At 37.0% G+C, this 14434-nt stretch overlaps 2 protein-coding genes across 14 annotated transcripts in view; one reads left to right on the forward strand and one right to left on the reverse strand.

The window, feature by feature from the left end:
• Positions 1–14434, reverse strand: part of LOC111049187 (7-dehydrocholesterol reductase) — a 64302-nt gene that overhangs the window by 32994 nt on the left and 16874 nt on the right. The gene's annotated exons all lie outside the window — the stretch shown is intronic.
• Positions 1–14434, forward strand: part of LOC111053064 (linear gramicidin synthase subunit D-like) — a 181011-nt gene that overhangs the window by 4804 nt on the left and 161773 nt on the right. For all 13 annotated transcript variants that reach the window (XM_039433514.1, XM_039433515.1, XM_039433517.1 and 10 more), the window contains 5 exons: positions 495–620; positions 1417–1582; positions 2607–2731; positions 3079–3206; positions 3705–3914. In XM_039433514.1, coding sequence (XP_039289448.1) covers positions 495–620; positions 1417–1582; positions 2607–2731; positions 3079–3206; positions 3705–3914 — 755 coding nt within the window. The remainder of the gene's footprint in view (positions 1–494; positions 621–1416; positions 1583–2606; positions 2732–3078; positions 3207–3704; positions 3915–14434) is intronic.

A 14434-nucleotide genomic window follows, 5' to 3' on the forward strand; every position in this document is an offset into this window, starting at 1 on the left:
GTTGTGAAAATATTGTTATTTTAAAAAATTACTTTTTGAGTGGCTGGTTTTGAGACCTTTCTATTGTTTGACAGAGTTTTTCGATTCTACTTGATGTGGTTCTACTTTGTGACTTTAAACTATTGCTTTGACTTTATTATTTCGTAATTGTATTACCATGACTTTGTCAATTGCCTATATTGGTCTACGACAATAAAATCTATTTATTTATTATTATTATTATTATTATTTATTTATTTATTATCAAGTTTCACATGTATTTAGGGAAAGTAGGTAGATCATTATTAGCATTGATATTTTTGTTCAATGTAGAATCTACTTCTATGCTGAAGATATACTTATTTCCATTTTTCTAGACTGAAATATTATTTATTTTAGTTGGCTACAGATGAGTCGTTGATATATTTTTAGATCTTCACTCCCATCTTATTTCATTAAACAAACGGTTTGGACGAGTTAAATTTATCATACAAAGTATTTTTCTATATTTCCAGGCACTCGATTCACTTACAGAGATGCCTTATTCTCTCATACGTGGAGGCACAGGGCTTATCCCTATAAGCATGATGACCGAGTGGCAGTTCGCTCTGTATGGGACATGCTCGGACCATTAATCAAAGGTAACCTATTCAATCCAGTGGTTCGGAACTCACCTAAACTGTTAGATCAATAGTGTTCCCAACATTCAATTAGATTATAGATTTCAATGACACTGGTTGATGAATGATTTGACAGTGATGAGGTGGAACTACCCTTAATGACTACACAACAATGAAGGCTGTGCAAATAACGTTGTTCACTTATGTGCATTTTTTAGTGAATAATGATTCATAATTATTTCAAATATTCCAGCAGTTGGTTGACTGCAATTTCCAATAAAATCTTCCATCAATAATGATTCACTCCAGGCATGAAATTGTTTTGCTTTTGAATCCCAACAAGTAAGGAATACATTGGCATCAAATATTAATTGATACATTACATTGTATTACTGTATTGTGCATGCAATGATGCAATCACTCCATCTCCATTAGATGATTTTTTGTTCTTGAATATTATAGTACCTGAAAATCTTTCATTAGGATCATCTTCATTTCTAATTTATTTTTATCAGTAATTATTGTATATTCTTTCAAGTTTGGTGATTTTAAAGTGTGAGCTTCCATTTTATTTCTCATCATTTCAAATTCTAAATTTCTGAACCCTTATTATTGTACTGCAAAGGTATGTTTGTTGAAGTGATGCTACCTTATTTAGTATAAAGTTGTTGATTTAGATTTAAGACAGAAACAGTTCAGGGTTTGCTCGTCTCTTGCTCTCAATCATTAAACTGATTAGTGCATCAACAAATTAATGAATGAAATCTAGTAAATACACCATTTCACAATATAATCAATGTCGTTTACGGTGTTTCAGGAATGTATTCTTACTTGATCCCAGACGATGTAATCCATGACCCCAAGAGATTGGTTGATTACCTCCATCGGAGGAAAATAACTCAAGTACTGTTCACTCCGTCATTGCTGCAAGCGGTTTTGGAACTCCAAGGCATGGATTTGAAAGAAAAGCTTAAATCTGTCAGGTAAGTGAAAATTGCATAATCCATCAAGGCTATAATATTATATTGAAAGACTGCAAATCTAATGGCAATCACTGTGACCTTTATATTTATAGCCTATCCATCAATTTTTTTTTTTTTTTGAAGCCATACTGACAGTCACATAGAATTCTATTCCTATTAAGATAGAAAATGAGCTGTTCTTTCACTATTTTTTCTAGAATTTTTGAAAAAACGCTTAGCAATGATATGGGACGGTTATTGTTTTTATCGGTAGGGTCACGATAATATGCAATAATATGCAGTTCACGCCAAAACAAAGATTTGTCCAGCGTTACATTATGTGCAGCGCTTTTAGGTATTTTGAAATGAATCATGTATTTACTTTGTATTTTGAAAAGAGAATAAACTAATTTGGTCAAAAATCTAAAATAATCATCGAATACTTGTAGCGCCATCTCATGGCATTCTGACAAAACTACATAAAGCGCTACTTTTGCATTATAATAGGTCAGTCCAGGTTTTTTATTAATTTGGTACAAAACTATGTAGCATATTATTTTATATTGATGAATATCCCACCTTCACTCTATCATCACTTCTAATTTTTTTATTCTGCAGCCTTCCAAAACATTGACTGTAGGATCTTTTCTGTGAAACAAGTTAAGCTACTTTTTGCTATTAGAAAAAAACAACCAGCAGTCAGCTAAATTTGCTTCTAATAGCAAAAAGTGATTTAATAATAAGCAGTTCGTGATGAGAAACAAAGAGTTGATTCATTTATCCTGTTCAATATAAATTCTAAACACTTGCAATCACATTAATTACTATTTACCGAGTTAAAATCTTTATGTCTCTTGATCACATTTCATCTTAATCAATAATTGTGATGAAAGAGATAGGATTGGTGAAATTTTATTATTCTTCAGTTGAATTTGATTTTTCAACTGTGAGGAGATATCTGTTGTAATCCCATCAACGAACCCCATCTCTGATATTCAATGATTATTTCTGAAAAATATCCAATTGGTACTTTTTTATGTTGCAGGCAAATCTGGTTGCATGGAGAAGTGGTTACAACAAAACTGCGGGACAAGTTGTGTCACTTGTTGCCATGGATACAACTGCTCAACCTCTACAGAATTTCCGAGTGTCTTGATGTGGCCATTGCTGGTGAGATATTCGATTTATCAGCTCAATTAGATTTCATGTTCAGTGGATCTGAAATAAGATTCTCAACAGTAAGCTATGCGTGATTGGTTTGAGTCATGTCTCCCTCTCCAATTGCAGACTGATAATTTAAAAATTCAGCCACAGCTAAAATGATATATGTAATCCTTCTATTCCACAATTGTTATTATTTTCGAAACTTTTACTTTTAACATTGATTTTGTTATACAATGAAACGTATTAGTATGGAATTGAATATACTGAATGAAACTAATTAATGAAGTATTCCTTATAGTTGGCATTTTTATTTGACAAATTGATTTTCTCTAATGTTTTTGAACTATTTACAGATATTTCGCTATCAGTGGCAACAGGAGAGGCGGGAAAATATTGTCCCGTGGGTAAATTGCTTCCAAAGGTTCATGCTGTCATCATGGATGAACACCAAAACGTCAAAGCTATTGGAGAACCTGGAGAGGTGAGATTTTGCAGTCAAAAACAAGCATCTTCTTCAATAATGTTTAAATTAAAATTGACATCTTATAAATAATTGCCTTGCTGTACCTTAGAAAAGTGATTAACTGAGCTGTTAGCATAATATCATCCTATTGTTTGAAATACATGAGTGACGTGCCCTCGGTACTCTTGTTGGAAGGGTGGCCGCTTCTGGCCAGCTCCACTTACTGGCAGGCACCCTCGTAAATGTAGGTCCATTCATTCATCTCTCAACACTTCAACACTAGCATGAAGCTCAAATTGGCAATAATTTTAGCCCAAAAAGTTTTCTACGTTTGTGATGGGAAGGATGATGATGAGGGATGAGTAGACCTACTCTGCTCTAGCTGAGTTCCGAACCACCGGGAAGCGATTCTAATTTCATCTTTACAATAAGAGAGAGAGCAGGGTTGTTCAAATCCTGGCCGCATGTCTTCTATACTGGTTGTGGTTTTATATTGGTTGATTTGTGATGTTGCAGATCTACATAGGCAGTCCAACACTGGACTTGAACCAACCTGGCCTGAACGCGACACGCTTGATAGAGCGACCGGCGCATGTGAGTGCGTGTGTGGGGCAGAGACTGTACAGGACCGGCGACTGGGGATTCCTGCTCAGCGACCGCACCCTGCACATACATGGTCGTTGCGACACCACTGTGCGCATTCGCGGATACTCCGTCCAACTGCAGGTATGGGGGGGGGGCTGGCCACATAGAGACCAATCTGCGATCCAATAGGTTTCTATATGTATATATGAAATTGCTCTCCAAGATATAGACATAAATACCTGCTAATGGGATCGCAGATCGTTCTCTGTGTGCCCGGGCCCTGAGATTCAATTCAAAATATCAGCATCTCTTCAAAATTGGTCTCATTTCTTTGTCAGTATTGCGCTAGAACTCGTAGAGAACGGACGTATAGTGGAGTAGTAATAGTGTAGTGTAAAAGTAGTGAGTCAGCAGTTTGTTCGCGATTAAAAGTGGAACAAAAATATTGCATCGAGTATCGGTCGTCAACCGCGGTATTTTATGCAAGCAAAGCGACCTGCTTTTCGCGGCGGTAATATAGCTCCGTTCGCGTTTCCGTGTGCGTGAGTGTTGATTACGAGTGCTGTTTGAAATGTATGGTAGCGAAATCGCACTATGTCCGACTTAGTGAAGCCAACAAGTTTTCCTGCATCAGAGCAAGAAGAAAGGGAAGCCACTAACGAGAGCATGGACACCAACAACATGGCAAATACACCAGAAATCCAGTGTTCACCGGATCAATACATAAAAGCAAATAAACTCAAATCTTCAGCCGAGCAGGTACTTTTCATCGCCTGGAAGGAATCTGATGAGAAGAGGAAGGAGCTAGAGAGAAGCAACGCCGAACTCTTGCAAAAAATGCAGGATTTGGAAAAAAGATTTCTCAATATTGAGAAAAAGATCCATAGCCCACAGCCTACCAGCTCAGCAGCCGAGAACTACTCGACAAATGAAGAAGAATTGGCTAAAGAAACTGAATGGATCAGAACTCGTACTAAGCGGGCTACCAAGAAGAGGAAGCTTAGCACCCCATCGCCAGAAATCAAAAATGAGTCTGCAAAAAAGAAGCAACAAAATTTGAATAATAAAATCACTCCTGTGGAAAAACCAATCAGTGAGGAGGAGAAGAGGAAGAAGAAAGAAATGCCACCACCGCCAATCATTGTGGATGGTATTAAGAATCTGAATGTACTTCTTACGAGTTTGAAAAAAGTGTCACCAGCTGACAAATTTAGGATTAAACTGTTGAGTAAAGAAACATTTAAAGTAAATGCAGTTGATTCGGAAACTTATCGGAATATTACCAGAGAATTGATTAAAGATGGGCTCAACTGGCACTCCTATGAAGATAAACAGTCGAGACCAATAAGAGTGATGATTAAAAAGCTTCATCACTCTTGTAGTACAGAAATGATTCTGGAAGATTTGAAAGTAAGAGGATTGAAAGTTCTAGAAGTTGTAAACAAGCTGAGGTGGAAGACAAGAGAACCATTAGATATGTTCATGGTATCATTCAGCGCGGAAGAAGATATAAAAACAGTATTTGAATTGAAAAATATACTTGGCTGTAGAGTGGAAGTTGAAGCATTGAAGAAGAAGGCCAATCTGATACCGCAATGCAAACGTTGCCAAGCATACGGCCACACTCAAAAATATTGTAACAAGGAGCCTAGGTGTGTTGAGTGTGCAGGTAAACACCAAACAAAGGAATGTTCGAAACCCAACGATGCTCTACCAAAATGTATTCATTGCGGTGAAGCACATCCAGCCAGCTATCGAGGTTGCTCTGTTGCAATCGAATTGCAAAAAATCAGGAATTCTACTAAAACAAAAACTATTGCAGATTCACGAAAGAAAATCATTCAAAATATCCCACCAAAAATCACGGAAAATACAGAAGCTCACAATCTAAACAATGGTAGTGCAGTTAAGAAATTGACTTTCGCCCAGATTGTCTCAAAAGAAAATAGATCGAAATTGGAAGAGCCAAAAAGTGAAGTAGAAGAAGGCATCAATAATATTTTGCAGCTAATCTTGGCAAAACTGGATAGACAAGAGCAAATAATCACCTCACTACAATCTAAATTTCAGCAGTTAGAACAGAGTAGACTACTGAAATTCAAATTATTCATTCACTAAAAATAATGGAATGGAACGCGAATGGATTGTTACAACGGCAACAGGAGTTAGAAGCAGTTCTAGACATAGAAAAAATAGATATATGTCTTATATCTGAAACTCACTTTACAAATCAATCGTTTATCAAATTCAAAGGCTTTAAGATCTATCATGCTTTACATCCCAGCAATGTCGCGAGGGGTGGGAGTGCCATCATTATCAGAGACAATCTACAACATCATGAAGAAGTGAAACATGAAAGTGATAGAATTCAATTGATAGGTGTAGCAGTTCAAGCAGTAAATTATCACTTCGTTGTTGCAGCTATTTACTGTCCTCCCAGATATTCCATCAGAAGAGAGGAGTATTCGACATTGCTTGATATGTTAGGAGAAAAATTCATTCTTGGTGGTGATTTCAATGCAAAGCACGTGCATTGGGGATCGCGCTTAACAACTCACAAGGGAAGACAGCTCTTCGAAGCAATGAAAGAGATGAGGTGCGAAGCTCTTTCAACTGGTAAACCAACCTACTGGCCTACCGATACGAGGAAAATCCCAGATCTCATAGATTTCTTTCTGACAAAAAATATATCAGTTAATTATTTGCATTTAGAGGATAGTTTCGACCTTAATTCCGACCACTCACCCATCATTATGACTCTGAGTGATTCAATTCTATGGAAGGAAAATACTTGTCCAGCGTTAGCAAATAGCCGCACTGATTGGGATGGCTTCCAACAGATGCTGGAGGAAAGAATAGAATTGAACTCACCATTAAGGAACGAAGAACATATTGATCGGGAGTTGGAGAAGTTTGTGACTGATATCCAACATGCAGCATGGTGTAATACCCCACAAATCAGAAGAAGAACCACTGGAAATAATTACCCTGCGGAAATCAGAGAATTGATTGTTGAAAAACGAAGAGCTAGAAGGAGATGGCAGCAATCACGTTCCCCCAAGACAAAAGAGTTTTGAACAATTTAACTCAAGAACTAAGGAGAGAGATTCAATGTATCAAGGAAGAATCAATTAATAGTTACTTAAGAAACTTGACAGCAGAATGCAGTACGGACTACTCACTCTGGAAGGCAGCTAAAAAATAAAACGAACCATTCAACAATCTCCTCCTCTCAGAAAGCAGGACAGACAATGGGCAAGGAGTAGTGATGAAAAGGCACAGACATTTGCGGATCATCTTGTAAACGTTTTCCAGCCAATCAACTCAGGTGAAGACGAAACTTTAGAAGCGGATGAGAATATCTTACAGCCGAATCAAGAAATAATGCGTGTCACAGTAGAAGAAGTGAAAAGAGAAATAAGAAATCTGAATAACAAAAAAACCCCTGGATTTGACATGATAACCGGCTCAGTCCTCAAACACCTACCAAGGAAAGCAATAGTGAAATTAACAAACATTTTGAATGCTTCTTTCAGACTAAAATTCGTACCTGGAATATGGAAAGTAGCAGAGGTTATAATGCTACTGAAGCCAGGTAAAGAGCCACATGAAGTATCATCATATAGGCCAATATCATTGTTACCGGTCCTATCCAAGTTGTTTGAAAGGATTTTACTTAGTAGGCTAAAACCAATAATTGAGAGACAGCACATAATTCCAAATCACCAATTTGGCTTCAGAGTGAAACACTCAACAATAGATCAAGTGCATCGGATTATAAATGTAATAGAGAAGTGCTTAGAAGAGAAAAATGTTTGTTCAGCAGCTTTCCTTGATATAGGGCAAGCTTTTGATAAAGTATGGCATGAAGGTCTCATTTTCAAGCTCAAAAAAGTGCTACTAAAGCAATATACAGATATATTACAATCCTATCTCACTGACAGATACTTTAGGGTCAGGCATGAAAGTTCATATTCTGATTTGAAGGAAATTAAAGCAGGAGTTCCTCAAGGCAGTGTTCTGGGACCAGTTCTTTACCTACTCTATACCAGCGATATTCCCAGCCTTGATGAGAATACTACAGCAACATTTGCAGACGACACAGCTATATTATCAGTAGACAGTAATATTCATATTGCAACAGAGAAACTACAGAGATCCATCAACAAAATTCAAGATTGGACTAGAAAGTGGAGAATGAAATTGAATGAAACAAAGTCGATTCACATCAATTTTACCAATAAGAAGGACCTGCCCATACCAATAACTATCAACAACCAAGTTGTACCATATGCTAATGATGCCAAGTATCTAGGTATGACCTTGGACGCAAAGCTTCGCTGGAAGGCCCATGTCAAGAAGAAGAGAGAAGAGCTTGGAATTAATTAAACAATAGCAGTAAGAGTTTCTAATGAGAAATTCACTGTTCAATTTTTCAAGTAGTAATTTAGGATAGAAAAAATTAGCTTATTAGTCTTTAGACTAGATGGCTATAGTATTGACCAATAGAAAATAAAATTTTCTTTGTCAATCGCTAAACAGTGCCACGCATCGCTAGAAGACCACGTTTTAATGTTAGCATCTATGTTCAGTCATAGTATAATGACTGAACCACTTTTGTTCAGTCATAAATATTTTTACTAATCAACAGAAGAAATGAGAAGCATGAAAACTTCTCATATTCCTAATTAGAAAAAAAACTCCATAAAACAAATCTAGAGTAAATCAACATTTAGCAGTGCCTAACTTCAACTCCACATTGGTTCCTTCCGTTTTGCCGTGCATGCTTGATTTTGACTTTTAACAGTGACTGTACAGAATTTAAACAAGCAATCTTCAGTATAGTGACATTCACGTTCCAATGTCAGTGGATTTGATAGGAAAGCGATGTTGTCTCGTTTCATTTTCTTTCACATTTTTGATAGGACTACTGTACTTTAACTCAAAGCCTTCTATATCAAATAGATCTACAGGTATATTGTAACTCAGTATTCCTCAACTCATTCTTGAAAGGTACATTCAGTAGTATTGTTTGTTACAGGCTATAGAGAGGACATTACTAGATGTGGCGATGGTGAGGTCATGCTGTGTGCAGGCCTATGGAGAGGAAGGCACTGACAAGTATCTAGTCGCTTACGTTGTTCAAGAACCTTCAACCAAATTGAATGTTAGTGAAGTGGGCCAAGCACAGAACAAACTGCGCAATCTGCTCAAAGAGAGGCTGCCTCTCTACATGATACCGTCCAAAATCATCCTTCTTGACAAGTAATTTCAATCATTTACACTACAGAATTTACAACAAATTTGTCTCAAGTTTTATTTCTTCAATAGTTCTAGTTAACAATATTCTATAACTTGAATCATTAGAATAGATCATCAGATTTTTTCATAAATAATTAATAATTTTTAATGTTTAATTTCTTATTGAAAATATATCTTGAAGCTATATACAAAGTACAAATAAGATCTCATAAGAACTGTATAATATGTTTCCCTTGAACTTAGTTTTAACCACCACTAACTTAGTAGACAATATTTCACATAATTTTTTTTGTTTTCACAGTATTTTTAATATTTTAAAGTTGACTCACAATATTAATTTGGTGTTATTGTCTTCAAATACTGTTTACCATGGCGTATAGTATATTTAATTTCAATGCAGTGTATCGAATAAAAGGAATATGTCCTCAAATGGAATTGATTGTTGATATTGCAGATTTCCGATTCACATGGCTAGTGGTAAACTGGACAAGGAGAAGCTAGCTGAAAGCGAGAAGGGTGTTGAGCCAGGCTCGCTTCACTTGGATGACCAGAGCATGTCACCTACTGAGAAACTCATTGCATCGGTCTGGTGCAACTGCTTGAATCTGATGACAGTCGATGTTAGCGAGAACTTTTTCGACTTGGGAGGGTGAGTATAAACCCCTAATCTCTTTCTATACCTGATATATTCCTTTGGTGTGTGTAATATTGGTACAATTATATTTCCAAACCATTCTGATCAGCTGAGTTCTACAAATGGCTCTGTAAGTCCTGAAGACTTGGTGTGAAATCATAGTGGAGTGGCGAAGGTAGTTAGCTTCAAGCTCAAGGCGTTGAAAATAATGCATGTATTTAAATGGACCGTTTCACACCGCTCCACTATGTGCGCCACCATTTAAATACATGCATTATTCTCAACACTCTTAAACCTAAAGCTACTTTCGCCGATCCACCATGTTTTCACCCATACAGTTGACATGATGACAACTAGAAATTCCAGATCTGCACATGCATAGTAGATAATTCTGACAAATCGTCAGCCAGAGCCCAGCACTTGTTGAATAATCAATTGGACCTGTTGGAGAATACAAGTGTTTAATTTGCATTGACTTTGTTAATATTTATCTGATTGATCGTTTATTACAGACATTCATTGGCTGCGACTAGAGTAGTGAGTGAAATCAATGAGAAACTCAATAAAAACCTGGACATCAGCTCAATATTCTTGTACCCAACTGTACAGAGTCTGGCGAAATTTGTGCTGGGAAATGGAGGCAGTGAGAATATCAAGTTGGTTGAAGAGTTGGACTCCATTCAGATGTCTTACCCCTCAGAGTGAGTAACTAATACAATTGTAAATGTATTGTAGTACTGTTAGGTAAATATTTTTATAAACATTCCACTAACCTCAATTTGTTTAATAAATTGAATGGGTTATGGTAAGGAGACGGGGCCGCGCTACCTGTCCACTGTGGGTATTGCTCAATAAAGACTCGAAAAGGTTCATTCTCCAACTCTCGACTACCATAATCTATTGTCCTCTGATTCCGCCTCATTACCCTCATTAGTGACCCCTTCTCGTTTCTGGAAGGCACTTCTAGCTGGTAGCGAGCAACAACTTATCTATTACTTTGCACCTTACATCTGTTACTTGTATTTTCTACAATCATTGAATTTTGGCGTCCTTTTAAATTCTATTAGATTTAAAGTAATATATTGTGCTTAGTCTCATCATGTACACTAAATATATGGTCTTAGTTTGTCTGAATTTGTACTTATCATCGATAGTAAAGTGTGTGTTTATGCAATCACTGTAGGCTACCGCTGGTTTACATTAAATTCATATATTCTATGAACAAATCTTGATTATTTTTATCAACTTCATTCGACATTAATTCAATCATCTGTAAAATGTGTGTAAGGTACCAATCTGTTCTTAAATATTTTTCTATTCGCTGATTTATTAGTTTTGCAAAATAAAGTTTGCAAGTATTTTTATTTTTGTTATTTCAGCCTTGATTCCAAACTGAGATCCTTCTGGGAATCATTGAAATTGAATAAGAATAAGTGCAAGTCTGGCAGTATTCTAATTACTGGTGGTACTGGATTTATTGGATCACATTTAATCAATGAACTGCTCAATAAGACTCAGGTAAGTGCCTTATGTCTTCATATTCATGTATCTAAAAGTTCCTTATTTGTTAATCATGAATAATAATCGCTTGGTGGTTCATTCACTAGGGAAGTTGGTTGGCTAGGGAAGGATGTCCTGTCGGTTGGTGCAAAACCGATTGTGGGAGAGAGACAGTAGTCAATCCCTCCTCACAGCGCTGGAATTTGAACCCAATTCTTACGACTGTACCATCTACGTAGGCCTACTAACCCAATCATGTTCCAATCTATCATTTTCCTCTTCTCCTATCTACTTTCATCATATTCTCCACTGCTTTTAATTTTATCAATATTTTTCCAGTTTCTTGCAATACCCAGTTTCACCTTTTAACAATTTCCAATATGTCTGATGAAAATGTTGTCCAAATTACACTCACTATAGGCTATTACATAATTATGGTATTCAAGTTTCAAGTTTCAAGTTTTTATTGGGCCAGTTGAACATATAAGTTACATATAGCCAAGTCACAATTCACATTAGAGAAACATACAATAAATTGCACAGATACAATACATACAATAGACAATAATAAATAAAATAAAACAGATCAGTAAAAGCAAATTTACAATTAGATCAGATAATTTAGTCTCCTGTACTTGGGTATCAATAGACAAAAAAAAGCATTATATTAAATTGACTAGGGTGTTGTGATCAGCAGTAATGAATTCCTCTACTGAGTAAAATTGATTCACAATCAACCAGGATCTAAGTACTTGGAGAAAACGTTTATTCGGCAAGGATCTAACTTGAGTTGGTAGCAAGTTATGGAATTTGTAGCCTATCACAGGGTAGCTCGACTTGGACTTTTCAAGTCTGCATCTTGGTATATATATACTCTCACGGTTTCTTGTGAAGTGACTGTGAATGTCATTGCTCTTTGGTAGCCTATCCTGCATCTGATGTATATCCTTCAAACATTGATAGATGAACTCATTAATGACGGATAGAATGCCATTCTTAGATAGAAGGGGCTTACAGTGATCTAGATAGCCCGCCCCAGAAATCACCCGGACCGCTCTCTTCTGAATTAACAGAACTTTAGAAGTGCTAGATGCATGACCCCACAATTTCAAACCGTAACTCATCCTCGAATGAAAAAAAGCAAAATAGGCCTGTCTGACCACCGAAATTGGCAGTTCAGACATCAGCCTTCTCAGTAGATAGACAATGCTGCTGAGACTGGAGCAGACCATGTCTATATGAGGTTCCCAGAGTAACTTGGCATCAAGAGTGAACCCCAATAGTCGGACCGGCTGCAAATACTCACTGACATCAGATAGAGAGAACAATATACTTTGGGTTTTTGCCTCATTCAGAGACAATCTGTTTTGTGAGAACCAATCACGAGCTTTATCATACAGCTCCATCACATCTGCTTTAGCTTGGGTGACACTCTTATTTGCAGAGAACAAGGAAGTGTCATCCGCATAGAACAGTACATTTCCCGCTAGATAGTAGTGCAAATCATTTATTGCTACAAGAAAGAGTAATGGGCCTAACAATGAGCCCTGTGGCACACCCCGTTTTACCAGAAGAGGAATTGAGCGCTGATCATTCCAATGTACAATCTGTTTTCTCTCAGAAAGGTAAGACTCAAACACCCGAATTGCGCATTCCTGTAAGCCATAATGCTCCAATTTCTTTAAAAGAACTGTATGAGGAATACAGTCAAATGCTCGTGAGAGATCACATAGCATTGAAAAAGTTGATTTCCGCTCCTCAAAAGAATTGATAATCGATTCTAACAGTGATTCCACAGCCATGACAGTAGATTTTCCCTTCCTGAAACCAAACTGAGAAGGAGCCAGGAGGTCATGCTCCTCAAGGTATTTATACAGTTGTGCAAATATGATTGCCTCAAATATCTTAGCAAAAACAGGAATTATAGAAATTGGTCTAAAACTTGAGGTGTCACAATATGGACCCTTCTTGTAGACTGGAACTGTTCTGGAGATTTTGAGTTGTTCAGGGAAAGTACCGCTAGCTAAACAGTTGTTTATACACAATGCTAATATGGGTGCAATAATAACTATCATCTGCTTGAGCAAATTTGGGGTCATGCCATAAATATCCTTACAATTGGAACTTCTGAAACCTAAAACCGCTTCAATTACATCTTGAGCACATACAGGACTCCAGGTGAATTCAGAAACTATGGCAGGCATGTGAGTAAACTGAATAGGTTCACCGTCATTTGGTATATCATTCACAATCTTCTCAACTGACTCAAGAAAATAATTGTTGAAGTCATCTGCTGTGGCAAATGAGTTGTTGGTCTCTTTTGATGATGGTCTTATTTTGTTTATAAGGGTCCAGGCAGCTTTTATTTTATTACTAGACTCCATAATGAGTTTTGCGTTTGCTTCCAATTTTGTTTCCCTAATTTTATTGCGATACCCATGTCTAAGATTCTTCAATACAATGTTCAGATTAGGGTTTGTTTTACACATGTCACTTACCAACAGAATAAGCTCTCTCAGTTCTTCAAGTTCTGGAGTGAACCAATCGCAACTTGGACGGGTTGGACCACCCCCCAGTCGACCAGCATCCCTCCCCGATGATGAGAAAACCCTTTTAGTCTTCACAGGAAACAAAGAATCAAAAAGTTCCTTGAAACTACAAAAGAAAAACGTAAACCCCTCCCTTGCTGACAACGTTGAAATCATATTAAACCAGGGCTCAATTCGATCCTGTAGTGAAGCACAAAAAATCTGAAGACAATTCTCATTAAATGATCGATACTGGATAGTTTTGAGTGTTTTACCCCGTCTATAGCAAGCCAACCGAGCTCTCAGAAGGATATGTTTGTGGTCTGATATTTGATCCTTGCTAACATTCACAGTGAAACAATCCGGATCTAAGTTTGTTACAACTGAGTCAAGAGCTGAGCATCCTCTTGTTGCCTCACTTATTAACTTGTCAGCCCAAACCCCTGCAAAACATTCAGAAACACCCTGACATCCCTTGGTGAATAAATTGCATTGAAATTATGGTCAGTTCCAATCAACACATAATGACCCACAGACAGTGCATAAGAAATACAAAGCTCCAACTTATCAAAAAACAGGTTTGCATCCCCTCTAGGAGACCTATACATCGATATCACTATGAGTGATAGCTCAACAATATAAAAACCTGCAAATTCCGCCGAAACTTCAACACAGTACATTGACAAGTCAAGTGGTTTAATAGTAAAATTATTCCTATTGTTAAAATATACAGCTAC

The sequence above is a fragment of the Nilaparvata lugens genome, chromosome 7, assembly GCF_014356525.2.
Source record: "Nilaparvata lugens isolate BPH chromosome 7, ASM1435652v1, whole genome shotgun sequence".
Taxonomy (NCBI): Eukaryota; Metazoa; Arthropoda; class Insecta; order Hemiptera; family Delphacidae; genus Nilaparvata; species Nilaparvata lugens.